Below are 23,451 nucleotides of genomic sequence, written 5' to 3'. Positions count from 1 at the left end.
ATGCTCTGATTCACATAAACTTTCTGTTGGCATGCAAGCTTATTTTTATATGCTTACTAATTTTTAAAAAGCAATGAATTTAAAATATGACAGTTGTGTTGATCTTTTTTCTATTGCAATTAAGTATAACGAGTATGTTAATGTATTGAAGTGCTTTTCAGAATAAAAATATGAATACAGAAACTAAAAATAATCTACACTTAGTCATATTCAACTCCACACAGAAAGAGATAACAGAATGTAGTGTTTTCTTAGTTTATTAATTTATTTTGCAGGAATCTGCAGCTCTCCAAAATTGTACTGGTTGGAGGTACGATGCATGCATAGCCTTTTAATGCCTTTGTACAATTTCATCTCAAAATAATTTCATTCACAGCGTACACAGAAATCTAAAATAGAGACACCATATTTACAAGATTTATTAAGCTCTTATGCTCTTTTAATGAAAAAATTGTGATCAATCCTGTTACAATAGGGAAATGTGGATTAGGTACATTATTGATATCATCATAAATAAAAATTTAGAAATGCTCAGCTTTTAAAAAAACTTTTCATGGCTTTGAAAAATTAAAATTAACCAATGTCATAATCCCATTGACCTTTGAAGGCTCAAGTCATGCAAAGTCTACGTTTATTAATATTTGAGGATGTAAATACTGAAAATGTACCTCTGGTGAATGTGGAAAATGCCATCAAAATTAAAAATAGGAAAATACTGTTTAATCTTTCCATAAGATACAGTAGTGATGCAACAGTCAGTGCCCAATTATTCCGGTTTTGCAAAGTACACTTTTTACTTCTAGTTTTCTGAAGATATACATTTACATATGTGTATGTGTGCATGTGTGTGTGTGTATATGTGTGACACACACAATCACTGTGGCATGAAGTCATTTCATTATTAACACTGGTAAAATTAAAATATTTGAACCTTTAACTAGGAAAAGACATTTTCACATTCCAGGGTATACCACTGACTTTTTTTTTTTTTTTTTAAAAGACCAATTTTTCTAAAATATTTAAACATAATTTTTACCTTTTTTACTTTCCTTATTCATATTTATTCATTTCAAAAGGAATTTATAATTTGCTTTGAAAATCCTATGTATAATTGTTGCCACAGAAAGACTGAACATGAGATCCAGATAACTGTGACATAAAGAAATAACAAAATTTACTGAGACACTGATTTATTTTTAATAATAATCAAAAAGTACTAATATTGAGACCAGCTCTTTAAAAATATTACACTGCTCATCACACTTACCATTTTGTGGGAAAATACTAACATAATAGCACCACTCCTCTCCCTACCATCATTAATCTGCTGCTCTAAGACTACTGTTTTACAAATGCATTTTCTTCAGCTTCCTTTACCAACCAGCCTCCACCCCCTTCCCCAGTCCTCTGACTCTTCCATCAGAGTTAACAATATCAATTCAATGCATTTTAGGGTGCTTGGAAGGACTTTTGTTCCTCTATTTTGAATTAAAATTTTAGAGAACTATTCCATAATTCAAGATAGTTAAATATAAATTTTTAAAAGCTTATCAGTTTAGTGAAATGTCATAAAAATTTATGTTCTGCTGTATATGTATCAACCTACTAGCATGTTAACAAAAATGCTGTTATTAGAATCCAATAGTACACTGACTAACTAAAACAGCATCAGCACATTATCTCCCAGGCTGGACTGGAGTTAACGTAACTTTCAATTATATGCCATTGTTCATCTATGCCAATATTACCAAGATTCTCATTTTCAAAGGTGTCGCCCACTTCTTAAATTTTGGTAACTTAATGCTTAAAATGGACACAAGCACACGTTCTTTACACACTAAACATTTAAGCAAATCTAGTCTATCAGTGGCAAAGTTTCACTTTTTTTAAAAATAATCTATACCAGAATATTTCTTGCAGTCAGAAAATTAGCATACACAAAAATCTCCTTAAAATTAACCTCTATTTCTTTTATATCCATTCTAAATAACTATCCAGACATCTTTTTTTTTTTTTTTCATTTCCCCTGGCAGGTGAAACCTATGATTGACTAGAAATATCATCAAGAATCAGTAACCATGCATCTATTGTATGGTAACAATGTATTTACTTTGATGCATTTCATGCAAAATTTTTTAAAAGCCAGTTTTATAGGGTCTTAATAAAATATCACAATATTTTCAAACATGCTACTTTCATTCTCAGCTGAATAATCAATAAAGGTCAATTTGGCTGCTGTCACTCTATAATGCCAATATAATTATTGGTGAAATTTTAGCTGGAGTAACACCAAGCAGTATTTTCCCCATAATTTTTTTTTAAAAGGATGACCAACAATACACAAGATGTGAAACCATAGGAAGGCAAAGGCATTGGTACACAGAAACAACAGCATTGATACATGACAGCTGAAAACACAAGATTAATAGATACCAGTGCTTACAGAATCCTTTGAAAAAGTGTTGTCAATAATTTGATTTTACACTCATCTGCTTTCTTACCACTACTTTCACAGTTTTATCACAGATGTGGTAGAGATGTTTTTAATCAGTGTGATTCCACAATTATATACTTAAAATGATTATTCTGTAAAACAAACTGATATGTTATAGGTTATTCCATAACATTCCATGTTATTCCATATATGAGAAAAATACCTTTGAGGTTGTGTCAAAATATGAAATCATTAGAATTTTGATGGACTTTGATTGGGTCATTGACAGAAAACTATTTAAGAGCTCTGACATCAGCCTTTGGTTTTATTGTATTTATTAGTGCAGCTTGCTTAAAATCTGCTAGAGATCAATTTTCCCAATCAGAATATACAATTGATATCTCTGTAGTAATAGCAGATCTGCTAACTTTACGGCTGTCTTAATTCATCAATATGAGCAAAGATTATAGAATCCTATCCTGATGTAAAATACAAAAATGGCATCTGTGGGAGAGAAAATATTTCTTCTTTAAACTATACAAAGTGGCATAATAAAATCCTTTATACCTAATTTTCCATCAATGGTAATATCTTAGTCCATTCTATACGATCTTTACCTTACATTCATTTACCCACACTCCAAAGCTGGTGGGGTTTCATAAATTTGGGAGTGCTTTAATATAGCTATTTAGATTACATGAATAATTAATATTACCTCTGAAAAAAAGATATCAACTCCATAGCTATATTAGTTTGATTTAGTTTGAAAAGTTCTCTGTATTCATTATCCTACTAATAACATTTTCTGACCAATCCTTTGTCCCTTAATCTCCCCAAAATGCAATGGATAACTTTTTGAGATTAGCCATATGCAATTTCCAACACGCTGGTTTATTAACAGTGTGCAAATAAACCTTTATCGCTAACATTGATTATATTTCAGCTAAATCAGGATTGTGGCACAAAGTACTATCTGTGCTGTAAACATCATGAATTCTTCACAAAATTGGAAGCTGAGAAAAGGCCTAAGTAACAGGGTGCCAACACTTCTCATACATAACCACAGCTGAGCTCAAGTATTCCGAATGGAATCTGGAACTGGTCTGCATTTGGCATCCATTCACTGTACTATTAGCAAAGCACAGTCTGATGAGTGTCACATATAAAAGCAGACTTAATGGGGACGTGTTAGCTGTAAAAACACAACAGCCTAATAAAAGCATGCAGTAACTTTTTTTTTTTTTATCCATTATGTGGCATAATTAGGTCTCTGTTAGTTACCAGTGTTGATACAGCTTAATGAATGCTGTACAAGCAAAAGGGACTTTACCACCTCTGATTGTACCTTCAGTAAAATAAGGCTCATGCCTATGTCCTGACGTGTATTTGTGCGTGTGTGCGCGCGCGTGTGTGTGTGTGTGTGTGTGTAGAGATTGAAATTACCCCTGAAGAAAGCAGCAATTACAAACACCCTCTGATTACTCTGCACGTAAAATAATCTGGTTGCCTTTTTCTGACTTCTTTTTCAGCAGGATACAAAGTGGCAGAGCAGGGAAGCGTTCTTTTCCAGCACGCTGTGATCAGGTGAGTCTGCACTAGCATGTCACAGTTTGTCTGAATAACTGTAACAGTTTGCACTGTGACTCAAAGTTCTAAGTTTAAGAAATAAGGGCCACTGAGCAGTAAATATAGCCATTGGGATTAAACAGGAGTAGCTCTTGGCTTTCCTGTATACATTCTTTGAGGAGTGAATCCTTTCCTGGTTTCAAGTATCCCTTCAACTTAGCACACAATGTGGTTAAGAAAGAAAAACATCCCCCCTCATTTTTTTTCTTTAGTGTGGTAGACAAGTGGATACTATTTCAAATCTCCTTCCCCTTGGAAATTGGAAAGGAAAACACTGGTCAGATGGTTGGAAAGAGTCCCCAGGTTTTCTTTTCCTCTGTTGGTGCTCAGAATTCCACTCTCAGCCTCAACAGCTTCTTCTTGATTCAAGTATACCGGGGCATCTCACACTGCTCACAGCGATTTAATGCTGGGTGATTCAGAAAGGTGCAACTCTCACAATTCCACGGAGCTCCCTCAAAGTCTTCATCTTGTGGTTGGGTCCTTGGAGTCTGTTTGGAGCTGTTTGGATGTTCTAGGGAAGAAAAGGCAAAAGAATAGACCTTTTCCTCATTAGCAAATACTACTATGCTGGGAGAAATGCAACATGGAACCAGAGGCCAACTATGTGGTAGGGGTTTTTTGGGGGAAAGTAAGCTAAGAATTTGTATACATCTATTTTCACTTTTCTGGAACTACTTCCCCCACCCTATCCCACATTAGGAAATGGAAATAAATATCTAAAAAAAAAAAAAAAAAAAAAATTATTATATATATATATTATATATATATATATATATATATATATATATATATAGTTAGGAGAACTCAAAATGTAATTGTTTACCTAACATTAAATTTTGTCCATATTTTACTATCTTTGCTAATTTGATGGGCCTAAGATGATACTTCAGATATCTCTGATAGTTGAGAATACTGATCAAAGTGAAAGAAATAATGAAATAAACATCCCACATTTTTAATTTAAAAAAAATTTTAATATCTACATTTTTTTCCACATTTAATTTCCTCAACTTTGAACTTAAATAAAGTACAGAGTTGATTCCACATAATTGATTCTTATGCTTACTGTATAGCTCCATGCATGTAAATTCTGCATGTGTCTAAATCCAAATGCTTGCTTTCACTAAGACTACTAAATCCTTAAGCACAGGCAAGTTTTTTTCTAGAACCCTTGCAGAATCTAATACAATAACAGGTTCATAAGAGGATCATGATATTATGGATGGAGAAGACCTGCATCAAGATCAGAAGTGTAGGAACCTTGTTCTAGCTCTAAATTAATAGCATTAAGTCACACCTCCCCAGAGCTGCAGTTTCCTTAGCTATAAAATGAAGCTAATACTAATAAAATCATCTTTTTCACAAATTTCCTAAAATCAATTGAAAAAGGATCTTAGATCTAGGCTAGAAGGGAACTCAGAAACCACCAAGTCCAACCCTCCTCATTTTAGAGATGTAGAAACCAACACTCAGGGAAGACAAGTGACTTGGCTAGAGAACAAATAACTATCAGAGGTGGTATCCAAACCCAGGTGTCCTATCAGAACTATGTTCTATTTGTAGTGATCTGTTTCATAACTGACACTATTCTCACTGCCTTTCATTAAAACATTATGATGAAAGCATGCTATAGATGGCATATAATTATTGTGCTCTCTAAGTCTCCACACCAATGATTTAGGATTACCGCATCTCCATTTACAAGTTACTTGTACTGTTACAAGAAAGAATAAAGCTAGAGGCCTACAAATATTAACCATTCCACAACTGGGCACAAGGTCAGGAAATGTCACCCTTTAAAGTTAAAAGAATCTTTAAACAATTATTGACATATTTTGACATAAATATTCCAATATACATACATACAAATTCCTTCCACTACAACAAATTTCCTGAAAAGTAAAACAACTTTTATAAAAAGTGATTAGAACAGCTTATGTGTCCCTTTCCATTTTTGTCATTTATCTTTTTTTTAAAAGATGATTGTAAGACAGATCAGTAATTTGATACCATGTTGTATTCCTTTTCTTTGCAATAATCACCTGTCCTGTTTTCTAGTTCTGGTTCTCCTTTCTGAACCTTGTAACTCTTCATATATATCCTCTCAAGTTTCTCTGAATTCTTCCTATTTATTGTTTCTCATGCTGCAATAGTTATCTGTTTACTATCTGTTAATTAATTTCCCAATTACTGGGGTTATTTCAGAATTTTGTTATAAAGAATGCTGCAATGAATATTTTTTTAAAAATATGCCTGACAATGATATGACCATGGTACAGGTCCTCATCATCTTATGCCTAAACTACTACAATAACCACTTAATCTCAATTCAATCCATCCACTCTGTTTCAAAGTGATTTTCCTTCAAGTCTGATCATCTCACTATTCAATAAACTCTTGTAAGCTCCCTATTATCTCCAGAAATCAAATATAAAATCTTGTTTGTCCAAAGCCTTTTGCCCTCTGGCCTCTTCTGTATTTCCAGTTTTCTTGTCTTACAGTTTTTTATGTTTGCTACAATTCAGTGACAGTGGCCTCCCTGATGGCTCCTTAAACATGATTCTGTCCAAATCCAAGCATTTTCATTGGCTATGCCCCATGCCTAGAGTGTTCTTCCTTGGCTTCTTTGAAGTCTAAAGTCCTATCTTCTATAAGGATCCTTTCCCAATCAATCCTCATTAATTTTTAGGACCTTTTGTTTTAGATTATCTATAATTTATCTTATATATATTTTGTTTATACATAATCATTTACATGTGATCTCCCCCTATAGACTTTGAGCTCCTTGAGAGAAGGAAGGACTGGGATTTTTGCCTTTGTATCATCAGATCTTTGCTAGTGCCAGGCACATAATAGACAATTAATTTTAGTTGACTTGAGTCTCCCTCTCGAACTATGAAACATAGCCAGCCACCTTAGCCTTCTTTCCTATCTTTGCATTGACTATGCATTAACTAACATTCCTCATGTCTGGAATATTTTTATCTTTATCTTCACCTTTCTTCCTTCAAAATGCAGTTCAAGTAGAATCTTTTCCATTTCCTTATCTCATATGCCTAAATGCTAAAAATCCTTTCTCCCAAGCTTTCATTAACATTACTTACATTTGTTTGTATTTACTAAATACAATATTGACATGCGGCCTTGGAATGTTGAAATGGAAGTTCCTTGAGAGTAATTATATCATTCTTTGTATAGTAATAACTTGATAAATGCTTGTTGATAAGATGAATTAAAAAAAAACCACAATTTTTGTGTTAAGGGACTTTTAGAAGTAAAAAGTTAAAAAACAATTCATTTTTTTCCTATTCAGTTTAGGTCCCAGCTCGGTTCATATGCCCAAGATAACATATATTTACAGATTAACCAATGGGCTGCCCATCTAACTGCCTGCCAAATTCTAAAACTGAAATTAAAAATTGAAACCCCATTTTCTTTTGTATTATTTATTACTGATTGGGAATTATACCTAATGAGTACCAATGGATCAGACTTGAACTTGATTATATAAGTCTTAATGGCTGAGATTATGCAAGTTTAACTTCCTTGTTCCTGTGGGCATGACCACAAGGGATTCAAAATCTGTTAGCTTGTCCTGATCATGGAGGGATGTAAGTCAACTTGATCACATGATGTTTGCCCACCATGAGATTTTCCAGAGAATGTTAGTCAAACCTAGATTTTTTTTTTTCCCCCCATCACTGTGAGTTCTCAAAATCCTCTGAGTCAAGTCAAATGTAAGCTTTCCTCCATCCTTAGATGCATTCCTGGCTAATGAGGATTGGATCCCATTTATTGGCAATTGTAGTCTTGCTAACAAACTCATCATGCTCAAAATTTTATGTCTCAGCTTCTCTTTACTGTAAATGTTTATCTTGGTAGCTACTCCAAATTTTTGATTGAACATTATCAGTAAAAAAATAAAATTTGAGTACCCATTCATATGTATAAGCTTATTTATACATTTTATATATTACTATGCTAATTATTATTTATGCTATAAAATCTATAGAAAGATGTAAATATTTAAAGAATAAAGTAATAGTTGCTTCTAAAGGCAACTAGGAGCTACTAGTTCATGGAATAGTGGAATTATATTGTAAGACATATTTTTGTGCCCCTTCTCTTGCTTGATGCTTGTTCTCTCAGACTAAACAGAGATAATAGATAAAGTCTGTTTTTCTTAGAGGGGAAGATTTCTAGTTGATACAATACTTCAGGGAGATTTCAAAAACTGGAATTATTCTCCAACTTTACTAATCCCATTCTTCTGGGCTCTACTGTTCTCTCTGAAACTATCTTTCTTCAGTCCCTAAGTTAGGAAATGGAGGCAAGTTGTGAGGGTATTTCAAGAATATTCCTTAGAATAGTGCTAAGAAGTAATCTGAGAAATTGGGTCTCTCCTCTCTTCCTCACTCCTCTTACTGACTTCTTACTTCTACTTTTGTTGTATTAATTTTAATTAGTGCTTTACTTTTGACCCAAAGATTCCCTATAGTTCCATAGCTATCTCGTTTTTTCCTTTTTCTTTTTTTTTCCTTCCACTTAGTTTACATATTTTTAATATACATTGCTTTATGAATCATATTGGGAGAGAAAAATCAGAGCAAAAGGAAAAAACTATGGGAGAGAAAAAAAAAAACATAAAAAAAGAAGTGAATATAGTATGTGTTACTTTACATTCAATCTCCATAGTTCTTTATCTGAATGCAGATGGCGTTTTCTGTCCAAAGTCCACTGGGATTTCTTTGGATCACTAAACCAGTGAGAAGAACCAAGTCTTTCAGAGTTGATCATTGAACATTTTTGCTATTATGTACAACGTATTCCTGGTTCTGCTTGTTTTGCTCAGCATCAGTTTGTGTACATCTTTCCAGGCCTTTCTAAAAGCAGCTTGTTCATAATTTTTTACAAAATGATAATATTCCATTACCTTCATGTACCACAACTTATTCAGCCAGTCCCCAATTGATTGACATCTACTCATTTTCCAATTCTTTGCTACCACAAAAAGAGTGCTACAAACATTTTTTCAAATGTGGGTCCTTTTCCCTTCTTAATGATTTTCCTGCGATACAGACTCAATAGTGGCGCTGCTGGGTCATAGGGTATGCATGGTTTTATAGGTCTTTGGGCATAGTTCCAGATCACTTTTCAGAATGATTAGATCATTTCATAATATCATCAACAATATATCAATATCCCAGTTTTTCTACATCCCCTCCAACATTTGTCATTATCTTTTCCTGTCATCTTAGCCAATCTGAGAGGTGTGAGATTGTACCTCAGAGTTGTTTTAATTTGCATTTCTCTAATCAATAGTGATTTAAGGGTATTTTTTTCATATGACTATAAAGGAGTTTAATTTCTTCATCTGAAAACTGTTCATATCTTTTGTTCATATCAATTAGGGAATGATATGTATTCTTATAAATTTGACACAGTTCTTTATTTTAGAAATAAGACTTATCAGAAACACTGGCTGTAACCCCAGTTTTGTACTTTTGTACTTCCCTTTTAATCTTGTTATCCCATTTCTTTCTTAAACTTAAGGGGTGATTTGATTCTTGGCTTCAACTCGTCTTATGCTAAGTACACTAAGACTCTGCTAAAAGTTGAATTAAAAAATACTGAACACCTTAAACTAAGAATTATAGGATTGCCCTACAGTAGAAAGAGGTTAGGAGTGTGGTATGAGCATCTGAGTTGGCACCTGAGTTGGCATTCAATTATCTTTTCAGTCATAATTATCTTTTCTTCAATCTTTCACTTACTCTTTTTTGTCCTTGTAGAGTTATCTACCTTTGGGGAGCTTTTTACTTTAATTATTCTGGTGGTGTGAGCAAAGAACTGACCCTAGGAAATCTCTAACTTACCCCAATCTTCCCAAGATACTTTTTTTCTCTTTCTTCAATTTGTTCTTGACTTTGTCTTTTGTAGTTTCTGCCTAGTCAATTGTGGAAAAGCCTATGGACATTTGATTCAAAAAAATTCAGTCTTTTGTTATCCAATAGGATACACACATTTCATTTTTAATGATACTGTTTGTCATTTTCTGGGTGAAGGGCACTATGGCTTCCTTCCTGAGCTTTCCAAATAGCCTGTCATCCTTTGGCTTCCTATGTTCTTAACTCTGAGATACCTGATCCATCAATTTTTTCAACCAAAGATTTCCATACTATCAAAACAAATGACAATGTATGTATCCACTTGCTTTAGAGGATTTGGATGAATTTCTTTCCCTAAATTTTTTTTTTTTCCTCATCCTCTGCAACTAATTAGATGTAATTACTTCCCAGTGGTCTTTTTGTTCATTCTCCACTATAAGAAAGAGATGACCAAATATATTATGGAATGATTTTTCTTCCAGCCTTTTAAGTCTTTTATCTTGACATTAATACCTGCTACAGCCACTGGGGCAACCTTGGGAATCCAGGATAACTTCCTGTGGCATCAGAGAAACACAATCAACAGAGCATAAATGTTTCAACACAAAAGAAAGCAAAAATAAAAAACTTTCATATATAATGGTATCTATTTAAAAGAAAACTAGAGTAGTTCTACTTTCATAAAATTATAGGATTTCAAAGTAGATTATGCTTTTAAAAGACTAAATTGAAAAAGTTCACCTTGGGGATACAATTTTCATGAAATTTTATAGTGTCATTATTTGTACAAAGATACTTACCATCAGCAGTAGTGACTTGGGAATCAAGGGGATCCAACTGTACTTTGGAGGTCACACTGATTCTTCTGGCTTTTCTCTCTGTCGTACAGGGATCTGAAATCTCTGCACAAAACAAATTAAAATCCCAGAACAGAACATTACGTAGAGGAATAAATTCTACAATAATTATGTAGTACTATTTTTATGTATACTGGTTCTATTTATCTAATAAATTAACAAGCATTGATTAAGTGCTTATTATACACCCAGCACTGAGTTAAGTGTAAGGGATCCAAGACAAAGCAAAACTCCCTAACCTCAAGAAGATTATATTCTAAAGGGGGAAACAACACATACAGAAATGATACATATAGATGAGGAAGAAGATAGTCTTACAAAGAAAGGCAGTAGCAGTTGTGAGGACCAGAAAAGACCTTTTACAATGAAGAAAATTCAGACGTGAGAGAGTCTTAATGGAAACCAAGGATTCTCTAAGATAGATGTTAGGAAAAAAAGCACTCCACGGATGTTGGACTATCAAGAGTACGGCAAAGACAGGAGATGGACTGTCATATTGTGAAAATAGGCAAATATGATACTAAGATTAATCTACCTAAATTAATTTACTCATTCATTACCATACTAATCAAACTACCAAAAACTATTTTATACAGCTAGAAAAGAAAATATGGAAAAACAAAATGTGAAGAATATCAAGGGAATCAATATTAAAAAAAAAATGTGAAGGAAGCAGACTTAGCTGTAGCAGATTTCACACAAAGCTCCTACAAAGCAGTAATCATCAAAACAATCTGGCAGGGGCTAAAAAACAGAGTGGTAGATCAGTAGAATACATTAGGTACACAATACACAGTGAGCAGCTAAGTTGTTTCAAGAAACAGAGTGGTAATCCTGAAGTCAGGAATACTCATCTTCCTAAATTCAAATCTATCCTCAGTCACTTCCTAAATATGCAACCATACACAAATCAATTAACCCCATTTCTTAGTTTCCTCATCTATAAAATGAGGTGGAGATGGAAAGGATAAAGTACTATAGTACCTTTGCCAAGAAAACCCCAAATGAGGTCACAAAGAGTCAGAAATTATGGAAATAAACATCAACAACACCACATTAATAAACAACTACTAGAATCTGGTGTTGGACAAATCCAAAGATCCAAGCTTTTGGAGTAAGAACTCACTATCTGACAAAACTGCTGGGAAAACTAGAAAGTAACTTGGCAGCAACTAGGTGTAGACTCATATCTCATACCATATACCAAAATACAGTAAAAATAGATATATGATTTAGATATAAATGATGATGCCATATGCAAATTAGGGTAATATGGAATGGTTTGCCTGTCAGATCTATGGAAAAGAGAATTTATGACTAGTCAAGAGACCATGAGTATTTGGGATGTAAAATGGATTGCTTTTAGAATCAAAAATTAACCCCTCCATTTGACTTTTATAAAACTTTGTAACATGGACTCACTATGGCAAAGTACGATGTACTGGACTTGGAACAAAAAAGATCCAAGTTCACTTTTGAGCCTGTTTTTTTTTTTTTCATCTGTAGAGTGAAGATATAACTTAAATGTTCCTTCAAATTTCCTACCCAGGCAGACCTTTCTGCAATTCTTCATATGTAATACTCCATCTCTCAGTCTATATCACTATCACCCCATGCATATAATAAATCCCCACCTTACCATCTATGTCACCCTCTAAAGTCTTTCCTGATCCCTTCAGCTACTAGTATTCTCCTTCCCCATCTCAAAAATTGTGTTTTTTAATCTATAGATATATATATCTTAATTCACACACAGACACACACACACACACACACAAAGAGGTAGGTTAATACACGTAAGCATGAGGGAAAGAAGGAGCTTTTTGTTTTTGTAACCCCAGCACTTAATTGCAATGTCTAAAACATCTTAGGTACTTAATATTGATAAATTTAAGTTCTTGTACAACATTTCTTTTAGGTTGTATATGTCATTTTCACCAAATCTTTCAATTCTATTTATATATTTATGTGTGTGTGTATGTGTGTATATATATATATATATATATATATATATACACACATACACACACACATATATATATATATATATTAATAATACATATGTAATTAACAAACTTTTATTAAGTACCTCTTATGTGCAATATACTAAGTACCAGGAATATAGAAAAAAGAGAAAAAACAAAACAATCCCTATTTTCAAGGAACTCATAGTCTAACTGATAATATAGCATGTCTAAAACAATCTTTATTAAAATCAGCTTTGATTATAAAATGAGTAATATGTGCTTGTTGTTTTTTTCATTCCCTAGGTGTAAGTTGTCCTACGCTCTGTATAATCCTTTAGAAGGGACTATCAGTTGAACATCATCTTTTTAACTCCAAGGTCATTTAGCAGTAGTAACATTGGTGTTTAAAGGGAAAATGTCTAGGTTATAAACCTAAACTATATAAGAAGAGGGTACCTTCAGTAGAAATAAGAAAGTTTAATAACGGGATGGAGTTGGGGAGAAGAAAAATTGATGAGTTTGGTTGTCTCATGGTCATCTAATGTGAAATATACAATGTGAAAATTAGTGATGTAAGGTTGGTGCTTAAGGAAAAGATCTGGATTAAATCTGAGTCATTATCACACAGTAACAATAATTAAACACAAGAGAGGTAATGCCATCACCAAGGAAGAGAGGACAGAGAAGAGATATGGATAAATAAGGCCAAAAGGGGGACTGACATTAGACTGATAGAAAAATAATCAGATAGTGTCACCAAATGTAACAGAATTGAAAAACACCCTGTAAAGATGACAAAAAGTCCATTAGATGTGGCAACTGAGATCACTGTTAACTTTGAAAATAGTCATTTTTGTTGAATGATGGAAGTTATAAGGTAAGAAATGTAGGAAATAAATGTAGATCATTTTTTAACAGAAGATTGGCTGAAAAAAAGGGGGGAGGGAGGAGGAGAAAGAGGGGAAACGAGGAGGGGAGAGAGAGAGAACTTAAAGGGGATAAGGGCCAATAAAGATTTTTTGTTTATTTTTTAATGATGATGAGACTTGGGCATACATTAATTATATGTAGAAGACAAGAAAGATTACTAGTAATAAAAGGAACCAGAGAGATGATCTATCCAACTTCTATTGGATATATGAATCCCCATAAAACATCTCTGATAAGGAATCCTTCAGCTACTGCTAAATTCTTCCAGTGACAAAGATCTTGACTGTAAACTTACACTACCTATTTCAATTGGTATTCAAAGGATGCCCCAACTCAGAGAACATACTCATAATTAATTTTTTTATAAGAATTTAAAGGACCATGTTTAAGAGTTAGGGTAAACAGCAGATTCCAAAGAATGATTGGCCTGATAAAATCATAAGCCTTAATTATACTGAATTATAACCACAATTATACCTAGTTTATTATATTCTTGTGCCATATGCAGCACCACCAGAAAGGACAATTGCTGCTTCTCAAAGATCTAATAGGAATAAATCACTGTATTAGCGAAACAGTTTGGAGGAGGAATATGAGTACACTTGTCTGTTGTCCTATGCCCTGAGTTTCCTGAACTGTTTCACTGAGAAATATAAGGATAAAAACAATTGTATATCGATGTTTAAAGCTTTACAAAGCACCAGATGTTACCTCCTTTGAACTAGGTCAAAAGGTCTGGAATATGGCTTTATTTCTTCCTCTTTCTTTATCTGTTCCCCCCTACCCCATCTCACCCCATACTCCACCTAACTTCTCTTCCAATTACCTTATTTTAAAGTATTCTCTTGAAGGCTATTCATGAATATTTCTTACCAATTTTAAGGATTATTCAGTCTTCATTTTACATTGGAGTCTCTGCAGTATGTTACTAACAATAATCCTTTCTGCTTAAGTTTCATTTCTCTTTATTCCAATGTATCTTTACTTTTTTCACTCTCTAAACCTTCCTTTTTCTAGTACATTTTCCCTCCAAAACATGGTCACTCCTTGGGACTGTTTGGGGACTCTTCTTGGTGCTTACTTTCCTCTCAACACTACCTCCCTTGAAAGGCCTATCAATTTAAGAATTACAACAATCCTCAAGTGAAGAATTTCAAAGCCTCTAATGCACATTTGAACTTCAATCTTTTATTTTTAAATGCTTGTAAATAATTTCACATGGAGATGTGACTCTCTCCAAACTCTACATATCCAAACTTATCAAATCCTTCCCCACCAAAAAACTGTTCCTTCTCTACTTTCCCACTACTATGACACCATTATCACAGGTTCACAGTTTAGAAACCTTACAGCACTATTTGAATTTATATCTTTTACTCCCTAAATATAATGTCATAAAGTCTTTATTCCTTCAATACATCTCTTAAATTCAATCCCTACCAAGTTCTGTATGATGTCTACATTGGATCTATAGAGAATGAATAAAAAAATCATTTACTAAGTGTTTCTGTATCAGCCAACCACTGTGTTGAATGACAGAGAGATACAATACAAAAACAACAAGTCTCTCATAGTACTATATTCTCATGGATGAGAGATGCCCAGAAGAGAATGACGACTTTGGAGGAACACATTGGTCCTAAGGATTGGTAAATTACACAGAGAATTAGGGCAATAAACCCCTTCTAATGGCAGCTTGTTTGATGGGAGGCTGAATGTAGAGAATTTGCTGTTAAAAATCCAGAACAGATGAAGAATTCTGAAAACTGTTTAGGGTTAATTGTTCAAAGCTGAGACAAGAAGAACTTTGAAAACAAATTTGAATTAAAAAAAAAAGTTAACTCCTCCTTATTTTCATTCTCAAATCTTTTACTGGAGTTCCTAACAAGTAACAGACTGAATGGTTTGAGTTTTGCCTTCGTTTCTTTTCTTACTACCCTTTATAAGGGTCAGAGGCGATGGCACAGTGGATAGAGTGCTGGACCTAGAATCAGAATGGCCTCAGTTCTAATCTGGCCTCAGCCACTAGTTGTGTGAATTTGAGTAACCCACTTACCCTCTATTTGCCTCAGTTTCTTCAACTGTAAAGCAGAGATGATAATAATAGTACCAATCTCCAGGGCTGTTATGAAAACTCAAATGAAATTATATTTATAAAGCACTTAGCACTTGTGTCCGGCACATTGTAGGTACTATATAAATGTTAGCTATGATTACAGCTATTAAGATGCTAATGAGTACTAAAATATCCAAATGAGGAAAAAAGGAATAAAAGGAGACTAAAGAATATCCAAATTGGATAGCCTACCTCTAAATAATCAAGAGTAGACATTATGGAAAATAAATTTATATGCCTGCAGCTATTCTTATTATATCATTGCTTCACTGCATACTTTTAAATAGGGCAATTCTTAACAGGTTTCCCAACAAAATATCAATAAACTCAAATTCACATGGCATTCTTCCTAGGTTAAACTTGTTAGATTCTTAGGTAAATTCAAATATTAAATATCTTATAATGCTCCCTGAAATCAGTAGTCTATTTTAAATACAGATGAAACAAACAGTCCGTCCATGGCAATGTTAACCAATATGTACATTTAAAAATACTATAACCAATTTTTAACCAAAATTGAATACTTTTTATTAGGAAAGGTTGTTATAAGATTTATGTCTTTCCTGCTTAATCATTTTCTAAAATACTCCACTAAATGCTGATGTTTCATTGTTATTTGGAGGCAGTTCTTCTTGGATTAGCAAAGATCTATGGCTTATGAACTCTGGCAGATCTCAGCAAGTGAACTGACTAAACACTGATCTGCTTTGGCTGGTATCCCAGTATTAGCTTAGGTAAAACAGATGTTTATCAACAGAATGCTACCATTAGGTACTCAATTGTGTTGACTACAGAAACTGATGAAAACTGCCTATTGTATATTTCAATCAATACTGAAAATATTTGTAAAGCACTTGTAAAGTGCTTTATAAATTTTAGAGTCATATAAATACTAGCTAGTACCATCATCATCAGTTACTATGTATTATTGAAGAGAATACCCATAATAGAAATCAATACCTCAAAGGATTCATTAAGTATTAAAATACCAATTCTATCATTACAAGCAACAGTGGCTAATATAGCTTGAATTGCTAAAAAATGATAAACATTAATACTCCAAAGAATCTATGATTCTAACAATGTACAATGTGGTATGCCTTCCAAAGATACTAATTCCAACTCAGTCTTTCTTAATGTCTTTCTTTTTTTCTTTTCTCAGTCTTTCTGTGTCTCTTACCCATGTCTTCTAATAAACTGTCCATAGAGAGTTATTCTAACTTGCTGGGAACCTCCCTCAAGTTCTACTGATATTCTGTAGATTCCAAAAAAACATACAAGTCATCAGTTATGGAAGCTCCCTTTGACTAGGGATTATTTCATTTTTTGTATTTGTATCCTCAGCAGAATGCTAAGTACATAACTGCTTGTTCATGGAGTTCTCTCACTACATGATCTTTTTTCTTTCTTGATTGTATATTTCTTCAATAACACTCTTTATATGGCTTCAGTAAACAAAATGTATTGTTCATAATGTACTGTAGCTTATTCTTTTCCACTAAACATTTCGATGATGTTCAACTTCAATTTTTCAGATTACGGTATTCTCTAAATTCACACACAAACATTATATTCCAAATAATCTGCATACTAAATATTAAATTCAATATTGGTTTCAAGGGAAAAAAAGTTAAATATCATATGCAAGATATTTCCTGTAAGGTCTGGGCTAGCTCTTTGGTGGGCCTCAGGATCAGCCCATTTGGGCTTAGTGGGGGAGTGAAGTGAAGGAGGCAGGAAAGCAGCCACCATGTGGCTGGTTAAAGATGGAGTTTGGACTCTGGAGTCTGGAGCCTGAAGTTTTCTCTGTGGCTGAGATAGCTATGGCTGAGAGAGCCCTCTCTCTCTGGGACTCCCTTAAATACCCTAGCACAACTACATTACAACACCACACTGGGCATGCACAGCTGTATAACATCACATCACCACATTACCCTAAGTATACACCAACTAGACTGACCACATCATTACATTTCATCAAGTGTGTGCTTAGAGAACCACCATCTCGTACCTAGTAGGTACTTAACTACAAGCACCCTGCTGTCTTAGATTCAAGTACACCCTTTCAGAGTTCTGGCCTGCAACAATTTCCAAGAATTATATTTATGTAAGGCATTAGCATTGACTGAGAATTTAATGGAGAAAAAAGTTAACAGTTGTATATAAATATTCAGTGTGTTAGCCGCTAAATGACAATGGTTACTGACACAAATTATTTTAAACTTAGTTTCAAATCAGAAATGAATCTTCATAAAAATGTTTAAAGTCTCTTTAAACTTTCTATCCTACAAAAATAAAGATCACACAATCACAGATGTGAAAGGGAATCTAAGAAAACTTCCAATTCATTCTTTTGTCTGCTGGTAAGATTACATATAAACCATGTCAAATGCAGAAAAAGTTTTTCTCTATAACCTCCTATAAAAGAAATTTTCCATTATATAACAAATATCATAAAAGTATGATTGCTTTTTGTACTGGTATCCATTATATTGAAATTATTGTCTTATTTGAAAAAAACAACACCCTACAATTATTTTTCAAGTATAAAGTCTTTTAAAGTGACCTTATAGTCTTTTAAGGTAAAAATGTCTCAGCTACTGTACTTTTTCTTCAGAAATCAAATTTTCTATCTTTGTAAAATTAAAGCAATCATACCTTTGAAAATTCTGAATCTATAAAACTTCACTTATTCAAAATGTCTTAAATGTAAAGTGAGTAACATAGAATTATTTTCTATATACTATTCCATTAAGCAATTTGTCTCTAAAAATAAAAGTTGTTGTATAGTCATATTCAACTCTTCATGACCCCACTAGGGTCAGAATCTCTTTCTTTAGCTCTTTCTGCATATGAAGAAACTGAGACAAACAAGGATAACTGAGTTCTCCAGGGCGATATAGCTAGTAAGTATCTGAGGCCAGATTTGAACTCAATAAAATGAGAAAATAATAATATATAATCTGAACACTTTCTTAAAATAAAACTTCCAGAGCATAGCATTATTGCTAGTTATCAATATCAGCATGTCTATTTTTTAAAGCAGTCTTTAGTGATAACCTTTAACAAATAAAGCTCTTATTTATCAATTAAGTACTAACCATAACTTACATCAATACCTTGAATTCAAATTGTCTAAAACAGAATCAGAATAGTTGTCACATCTTTCTTTAATCTCCCTCCTCTACCCTTCATATCAGTTGTCAATTTTTGTCAGTCTTTAAAAACTCAACTTAACACAACATCTTTGACACTTATCTTTTCCTTCAATTCACACAGCCACCATTACAGTACAGACCCTCAAGGTCTATCTGTAAAAGTTTTCCCGTTTTCAACTTTTCCTTTTTCTAATCCATCCTTCACATTTTCACTAAGGTCTAACCTTTGTAAGGATCAGATAAAGAACATGTTATTGGCCTGCTCAAAAATTTTCATCAGCTTACTATGACTTCTGAAATACCAATTTATCAGCCTGGCTTTTTACAACCCAAATACAAAACACCTTTCCCATTTTAGTTCATATACATTCTACATTCTAAAGCAAATTGTTTCCCCAAAACAATATTTCACCATCCAATTCAGTTATTACCTATCATGTGCCGTTCTTTCCTAAAACTTTTCTCTGATGTCCACCACAGTTTAGGACTATTTTCCTCCTCCAGTTATCCTATACTTAGATATTTGCATACTCCTTAAAGATAGGATTGTTTTGCTTGAATAAATGTCTGATGATTGATTTTATCCTCTTTATCTCCAATGATCAGCAGAGACTTACACATAGTAGGAGCATAATAAATGCCTGATGAACTGAATCAAGATATGTATAAAAATTCCCAATGTATTTTGATGATATCTGATAACTCACCTTTTTTTGATGGCTTCGGTGGCACAATTGGACCAGGTTCTATGTGATCATAAAAATTATTCATGGCTTTTGGATCAAAATTGCCTATCAAGAAAAAAATAAAGCAGAAATTTAGGTTTATTTTCCCTTAACTGTAATATTGCCTAGCAAGAAAAAAAAAAGTAGAAAGTTAGGCTTATTTTCCTGAAATTGGAATAAATGAAAAGAGATTAAAAAAATTAGGAAAGGATTTCTTCACCTCAATCTACTGACTCAAATCCTCCTCTTTTTCATTACAATCTTAAAGTCCTGTCCTCATGTTGGGAAAATACACAATAAAAGAAATCCTTAATTTTAAATTCAATTTTGTGTTTTGTTTTGTTTTGTTTTACTAAATTATCTAAAATAACAATTCTGAAACTTTTCTATTAGTTTTCTTAGTTAGGCATAAACAAACTTATTGGGCAACAAAAGAAATGGCAATTAGACCATCCAGTGAGGACAGTTGCATTTTTTAATGGACTTAAGAAAAGTAAAACAAAATGAAATAAAAGGAAGATATATATGTCCACATATATAATTATAAACAAGTTTATATACTGTCTTTAATGTAATGATCTTTAATTACTCAGATGAATTTGAAAAGAATAAGTTTGATGGTCTTAATTATGTTACACATAAAGTCTACCAATGAATTTAACCAATGAACAGATGGAACACAGAAAGAATTACAGAATAAAATATGAGGGTCAATCCCTAGGGGAAAAATTTTGGTATCAGCATCTCTAAAAATTTCTATTCCTGCTAAAATTTACTTCATTCACTAATTTTCTTTTATCTGCAATATAGCTATAATTGCCCATTGTTAACTATTCCATGACAGGTCTTTTTTTTTAATCTACTATATGAATTATTTCTATGTTCTACTTTAAAGAAATCTAGAGCTACATTTTTCATCCACATGAGCACACAAATCTAACAACATGCCACTTTTGTTACATTCCTAAACTGATTTTTATAGAACGTAATACTCCTTTGTTCATTTATTAAATCCTTTTTTTCCAACAAAGCACTAATTCTAAATTTTATTCCTTTTAACAGTACAGCTTTTCAGCAAACCAATGAATCTAAAGTTTAGAAAAGGACCTTAAAAATAACTATTTTAATTTCCCCCCATAATAGAAAAGTTATTTTTATAGTGCCAAAGTTAAACTAGAATCTTATTATACAGAATAAAAAATCTTGAACCTTATCTATAGGGAATTTAAATATTACAGTACTAAATTTTGTATTTAGTACTATTAAATACTAAAGTATCCCTTTAAAGTGGGTCCAAAAAAATGCACCTAATAATTTTAAATATTTTAAATAAATTTAAAATTTCAAAGGCATTCATAAATTTTATACAGGTTTCTACCTGTTTTCAGATCTTCTGAAAGTGATTTGTTATGACTGCTCATTAAAATATTTAAAAATAATAAAAGCAAAATGTCCTAACTTGAAACATCATTCTAAGCCAGTATTTTTACCAATAAATTAAAGACTTAAATGGCATGATTCCCAGATTTTAAGATTACATTAAGTCGGGAAAGAAAATCAGTATGTTGGGCAAGTGTACTGGAACTAACAACATCTTAACAGGTGAAACTAGATCAAATCAAAGATAAGATTCAATAGGGAATAAAAGTGATCCTACTGAAAATTGTACTACATAAATAAAGGAAAATGAAGACAAATATTTCTCCCAATTACACACATTTTAAGGTTTTCAAAGTGCTCTCCTTGCAACTAAGAGATACCCAGTATAAATGTTACCATTTTTGTTTCACAAATGAAGAGATGGGCTCTGAAAGGTTGAGTGACCTGCCCAAGGTCACATGGTTAGTGTTTGAGGCAGAATTCACACTCAGTTTTCTTGACTCCAAGTTCTTTTTACTATACCATATTGTCTCTGGTACAACTCAATAGCATGTTTATTACCATATATGTGGGGAGAGAATGGAGCTTTTCACATACTAAATATGTATCAAATGTTGATATAGCAGTCAAAAAACCTAATATGATCATAGGCAGCATTAATGAATGTATTTTCCCTAAAACCAAAGAGGCTAACATTCTGTCTTGATAAGACATCTGGAATGTAATGCCAATTCTAGGAATTCCATTTTTAGGAAGGACTCAGACAAGTATGAAGCTCATCCAGAGGAGAATGTCTGTGATGACCAAGTGACCAAAACTATGCCACATGCAGATCATGTCAAGGGATTAGTAATAATTAGTTTAGATAAAAGAAGACTTAGAAAGAACATGAGAATTGTCTTCAAATATCCATAGGGTTGTCATGTAGAAGTAGAATTAAGACTAGTTTTACTTGACCCCAGAGGGTGAAACTAAAAGAAATGGATGGAAATTGCAGAGGCAGACTTCAGACTTCTTCAAACAAGGAAGAACTTTCTTAAAAATCAGAGCTATCCAAGAGGAGAATGGATTGTTCAAGTTGGCAATGAATTCCCCAACAATGGAGGTCTTAAAGCAGAGACTATTCATAATCCGCATGGACTGGACTAGATGACTTCATAGGTCTCCTACATAATGGAAATTCTAAAATAAAAATTATATGACTTCTTAACTAGAGATTTATGCCTAAAATGTTGTATATGTGCTACTTGAATTACTTAACTAAAAGCTAGTACTCTCATTTTTAACTCTCCTATTAAAGAAATCTAGTAAAGTCTAACCAAATACTTGGGTAAGCTTTTATTCTTTTGTTCATGCAAATCTTCACCCTCATCCCTCAACCCCCCAAAAATAAACAAAAATAAAAAGTTGGTGCCACTTTCTATATATATTTTTGCAATACACAATTCATAGAATATTTAGAGATTCTTTTGATGCTTCAGACTGGTGGATCTTAACTCTTGAATTGCTTCTTTAGATACACCTGATTGGGGTGCTCAATTTCCAACATCATATTTGCTTTTACCTATATTGTTGCTTCATTATACTTATGAATTTTTTTCAAATTATTTCAGTTTTATTTTTTTCTAGATTGCAGGGGATATTTAAACTGAATATTTAAATATTATGCTTTGTAATAAAAAAATATATATTATACCACTGGCAAGCTTGAGTTTCCTGTCACAAATGTATCAAACATAAAAATGGTACAAAAAACTAAACATGGATATTTTCATTTCTTAGATGTATAGTTTTGTAATGATTTTTAAAGAAAACCACTTTATTCAGAAGTTGAATTCCTAAACAAAAGAAAACTTTTTTAGGTTTTCATAGTCAATGAATGATTTGCAAGAACTATACTGGAAGATCTTTAAAAGTCCTTCCTAATTGTAAATTCTATAATTCTGATAAGTGAAAAATCTATTTTTAATACAGAATTCTCAAGGTAAGAATTTCAGAATGAAATCACTATTGAGGCACCAGTAAGTAATTTCTAGGGGAAAAAAATGGTCAGTGGTCTTAAAAAAAAAAGTTATTTACCAAAAATTTTAATGGATAACCTTTTCTCCTTAATAATTCTTTAATCAACATTATATTATCTATGCATCTTAAAATACCACACTATAACTTATGTTTTAACCAAACAATTAAGTCTATACCTCTAGATTGAAGGAGGTCAACTTCTTTCAGTGTACAGTCAACATTTATCTGGAGTTGTCTGTTCATGCTTCTCAATCTTGTCATTTCCTCAGGCTAGTAAGAAAGGACCCAAAATAGCAATTGTAGGAAAGTAATTATCAAGCCTAACATTTAAATTAGTGCTTTATA

The 23,451-nt window shown here is 32.8% G+C and overlaps 1 protein-coding gene across 2 annotated transcripts in view; it reads right to left on the bottom strand.

Moving 5' to 3' along the window:
- Nucleotides 1-241: 241 nt before the first annotated feature.
- Nucleotides 242-23,451, bottom strand: part of TAB3 (TGF-beta activated kinase 1 (MAP3K7) binding protein 3) — an 89,990-nt gene continuing 66,780 nt past the window's right edge. Inside the window, exons 5-8 of one of the 2 annotated variants that reach the window (XM_003763482.4) lie at nt 23,283-23,376; nt 19,687-19,770; nt 10,752-10,853; nt 242-4,574 (exon numbers count right to left, since the gene is read on the bottom strand). In XM_003763482.4, coding sequence (XP_003763530.1) covers nt 4,426-4,574; nt 10,752-10,853; nt 19,687-19,770; nt 23,283-23,376 — 429 coding nt within the window. In that variant the 3' untranslated portion in view covers nt 242-4,425. Of the gene's footprint in view, nt 4,575-10,751; nt 10,854-19,686; nt 19,771-23,282; nt 23,377-23,451 lie in introns of those variants that run through there. The other variant, XR_004232948.1, reaches the window with a different exon arrangement.

The sequence above is a fragment of the Sarcophilus harrisii genome, chromosome 3 (assembly GCF_902635505.1).
Source record: "Sarcophilus harrisii chromosome 3, mSarHar1.11, whole genome shotgun sequence".
Classification (NCBI taxonomy): Eukaryota; Metazoa; Chordata; class Mammalia; order Dasyuromorphia; family Dasyuridae; genus Sarcophilus; species Sarcophilus harrisii.
This window is presented reverse-complemented; position numbering and strand designations above follow the sequence as displayed.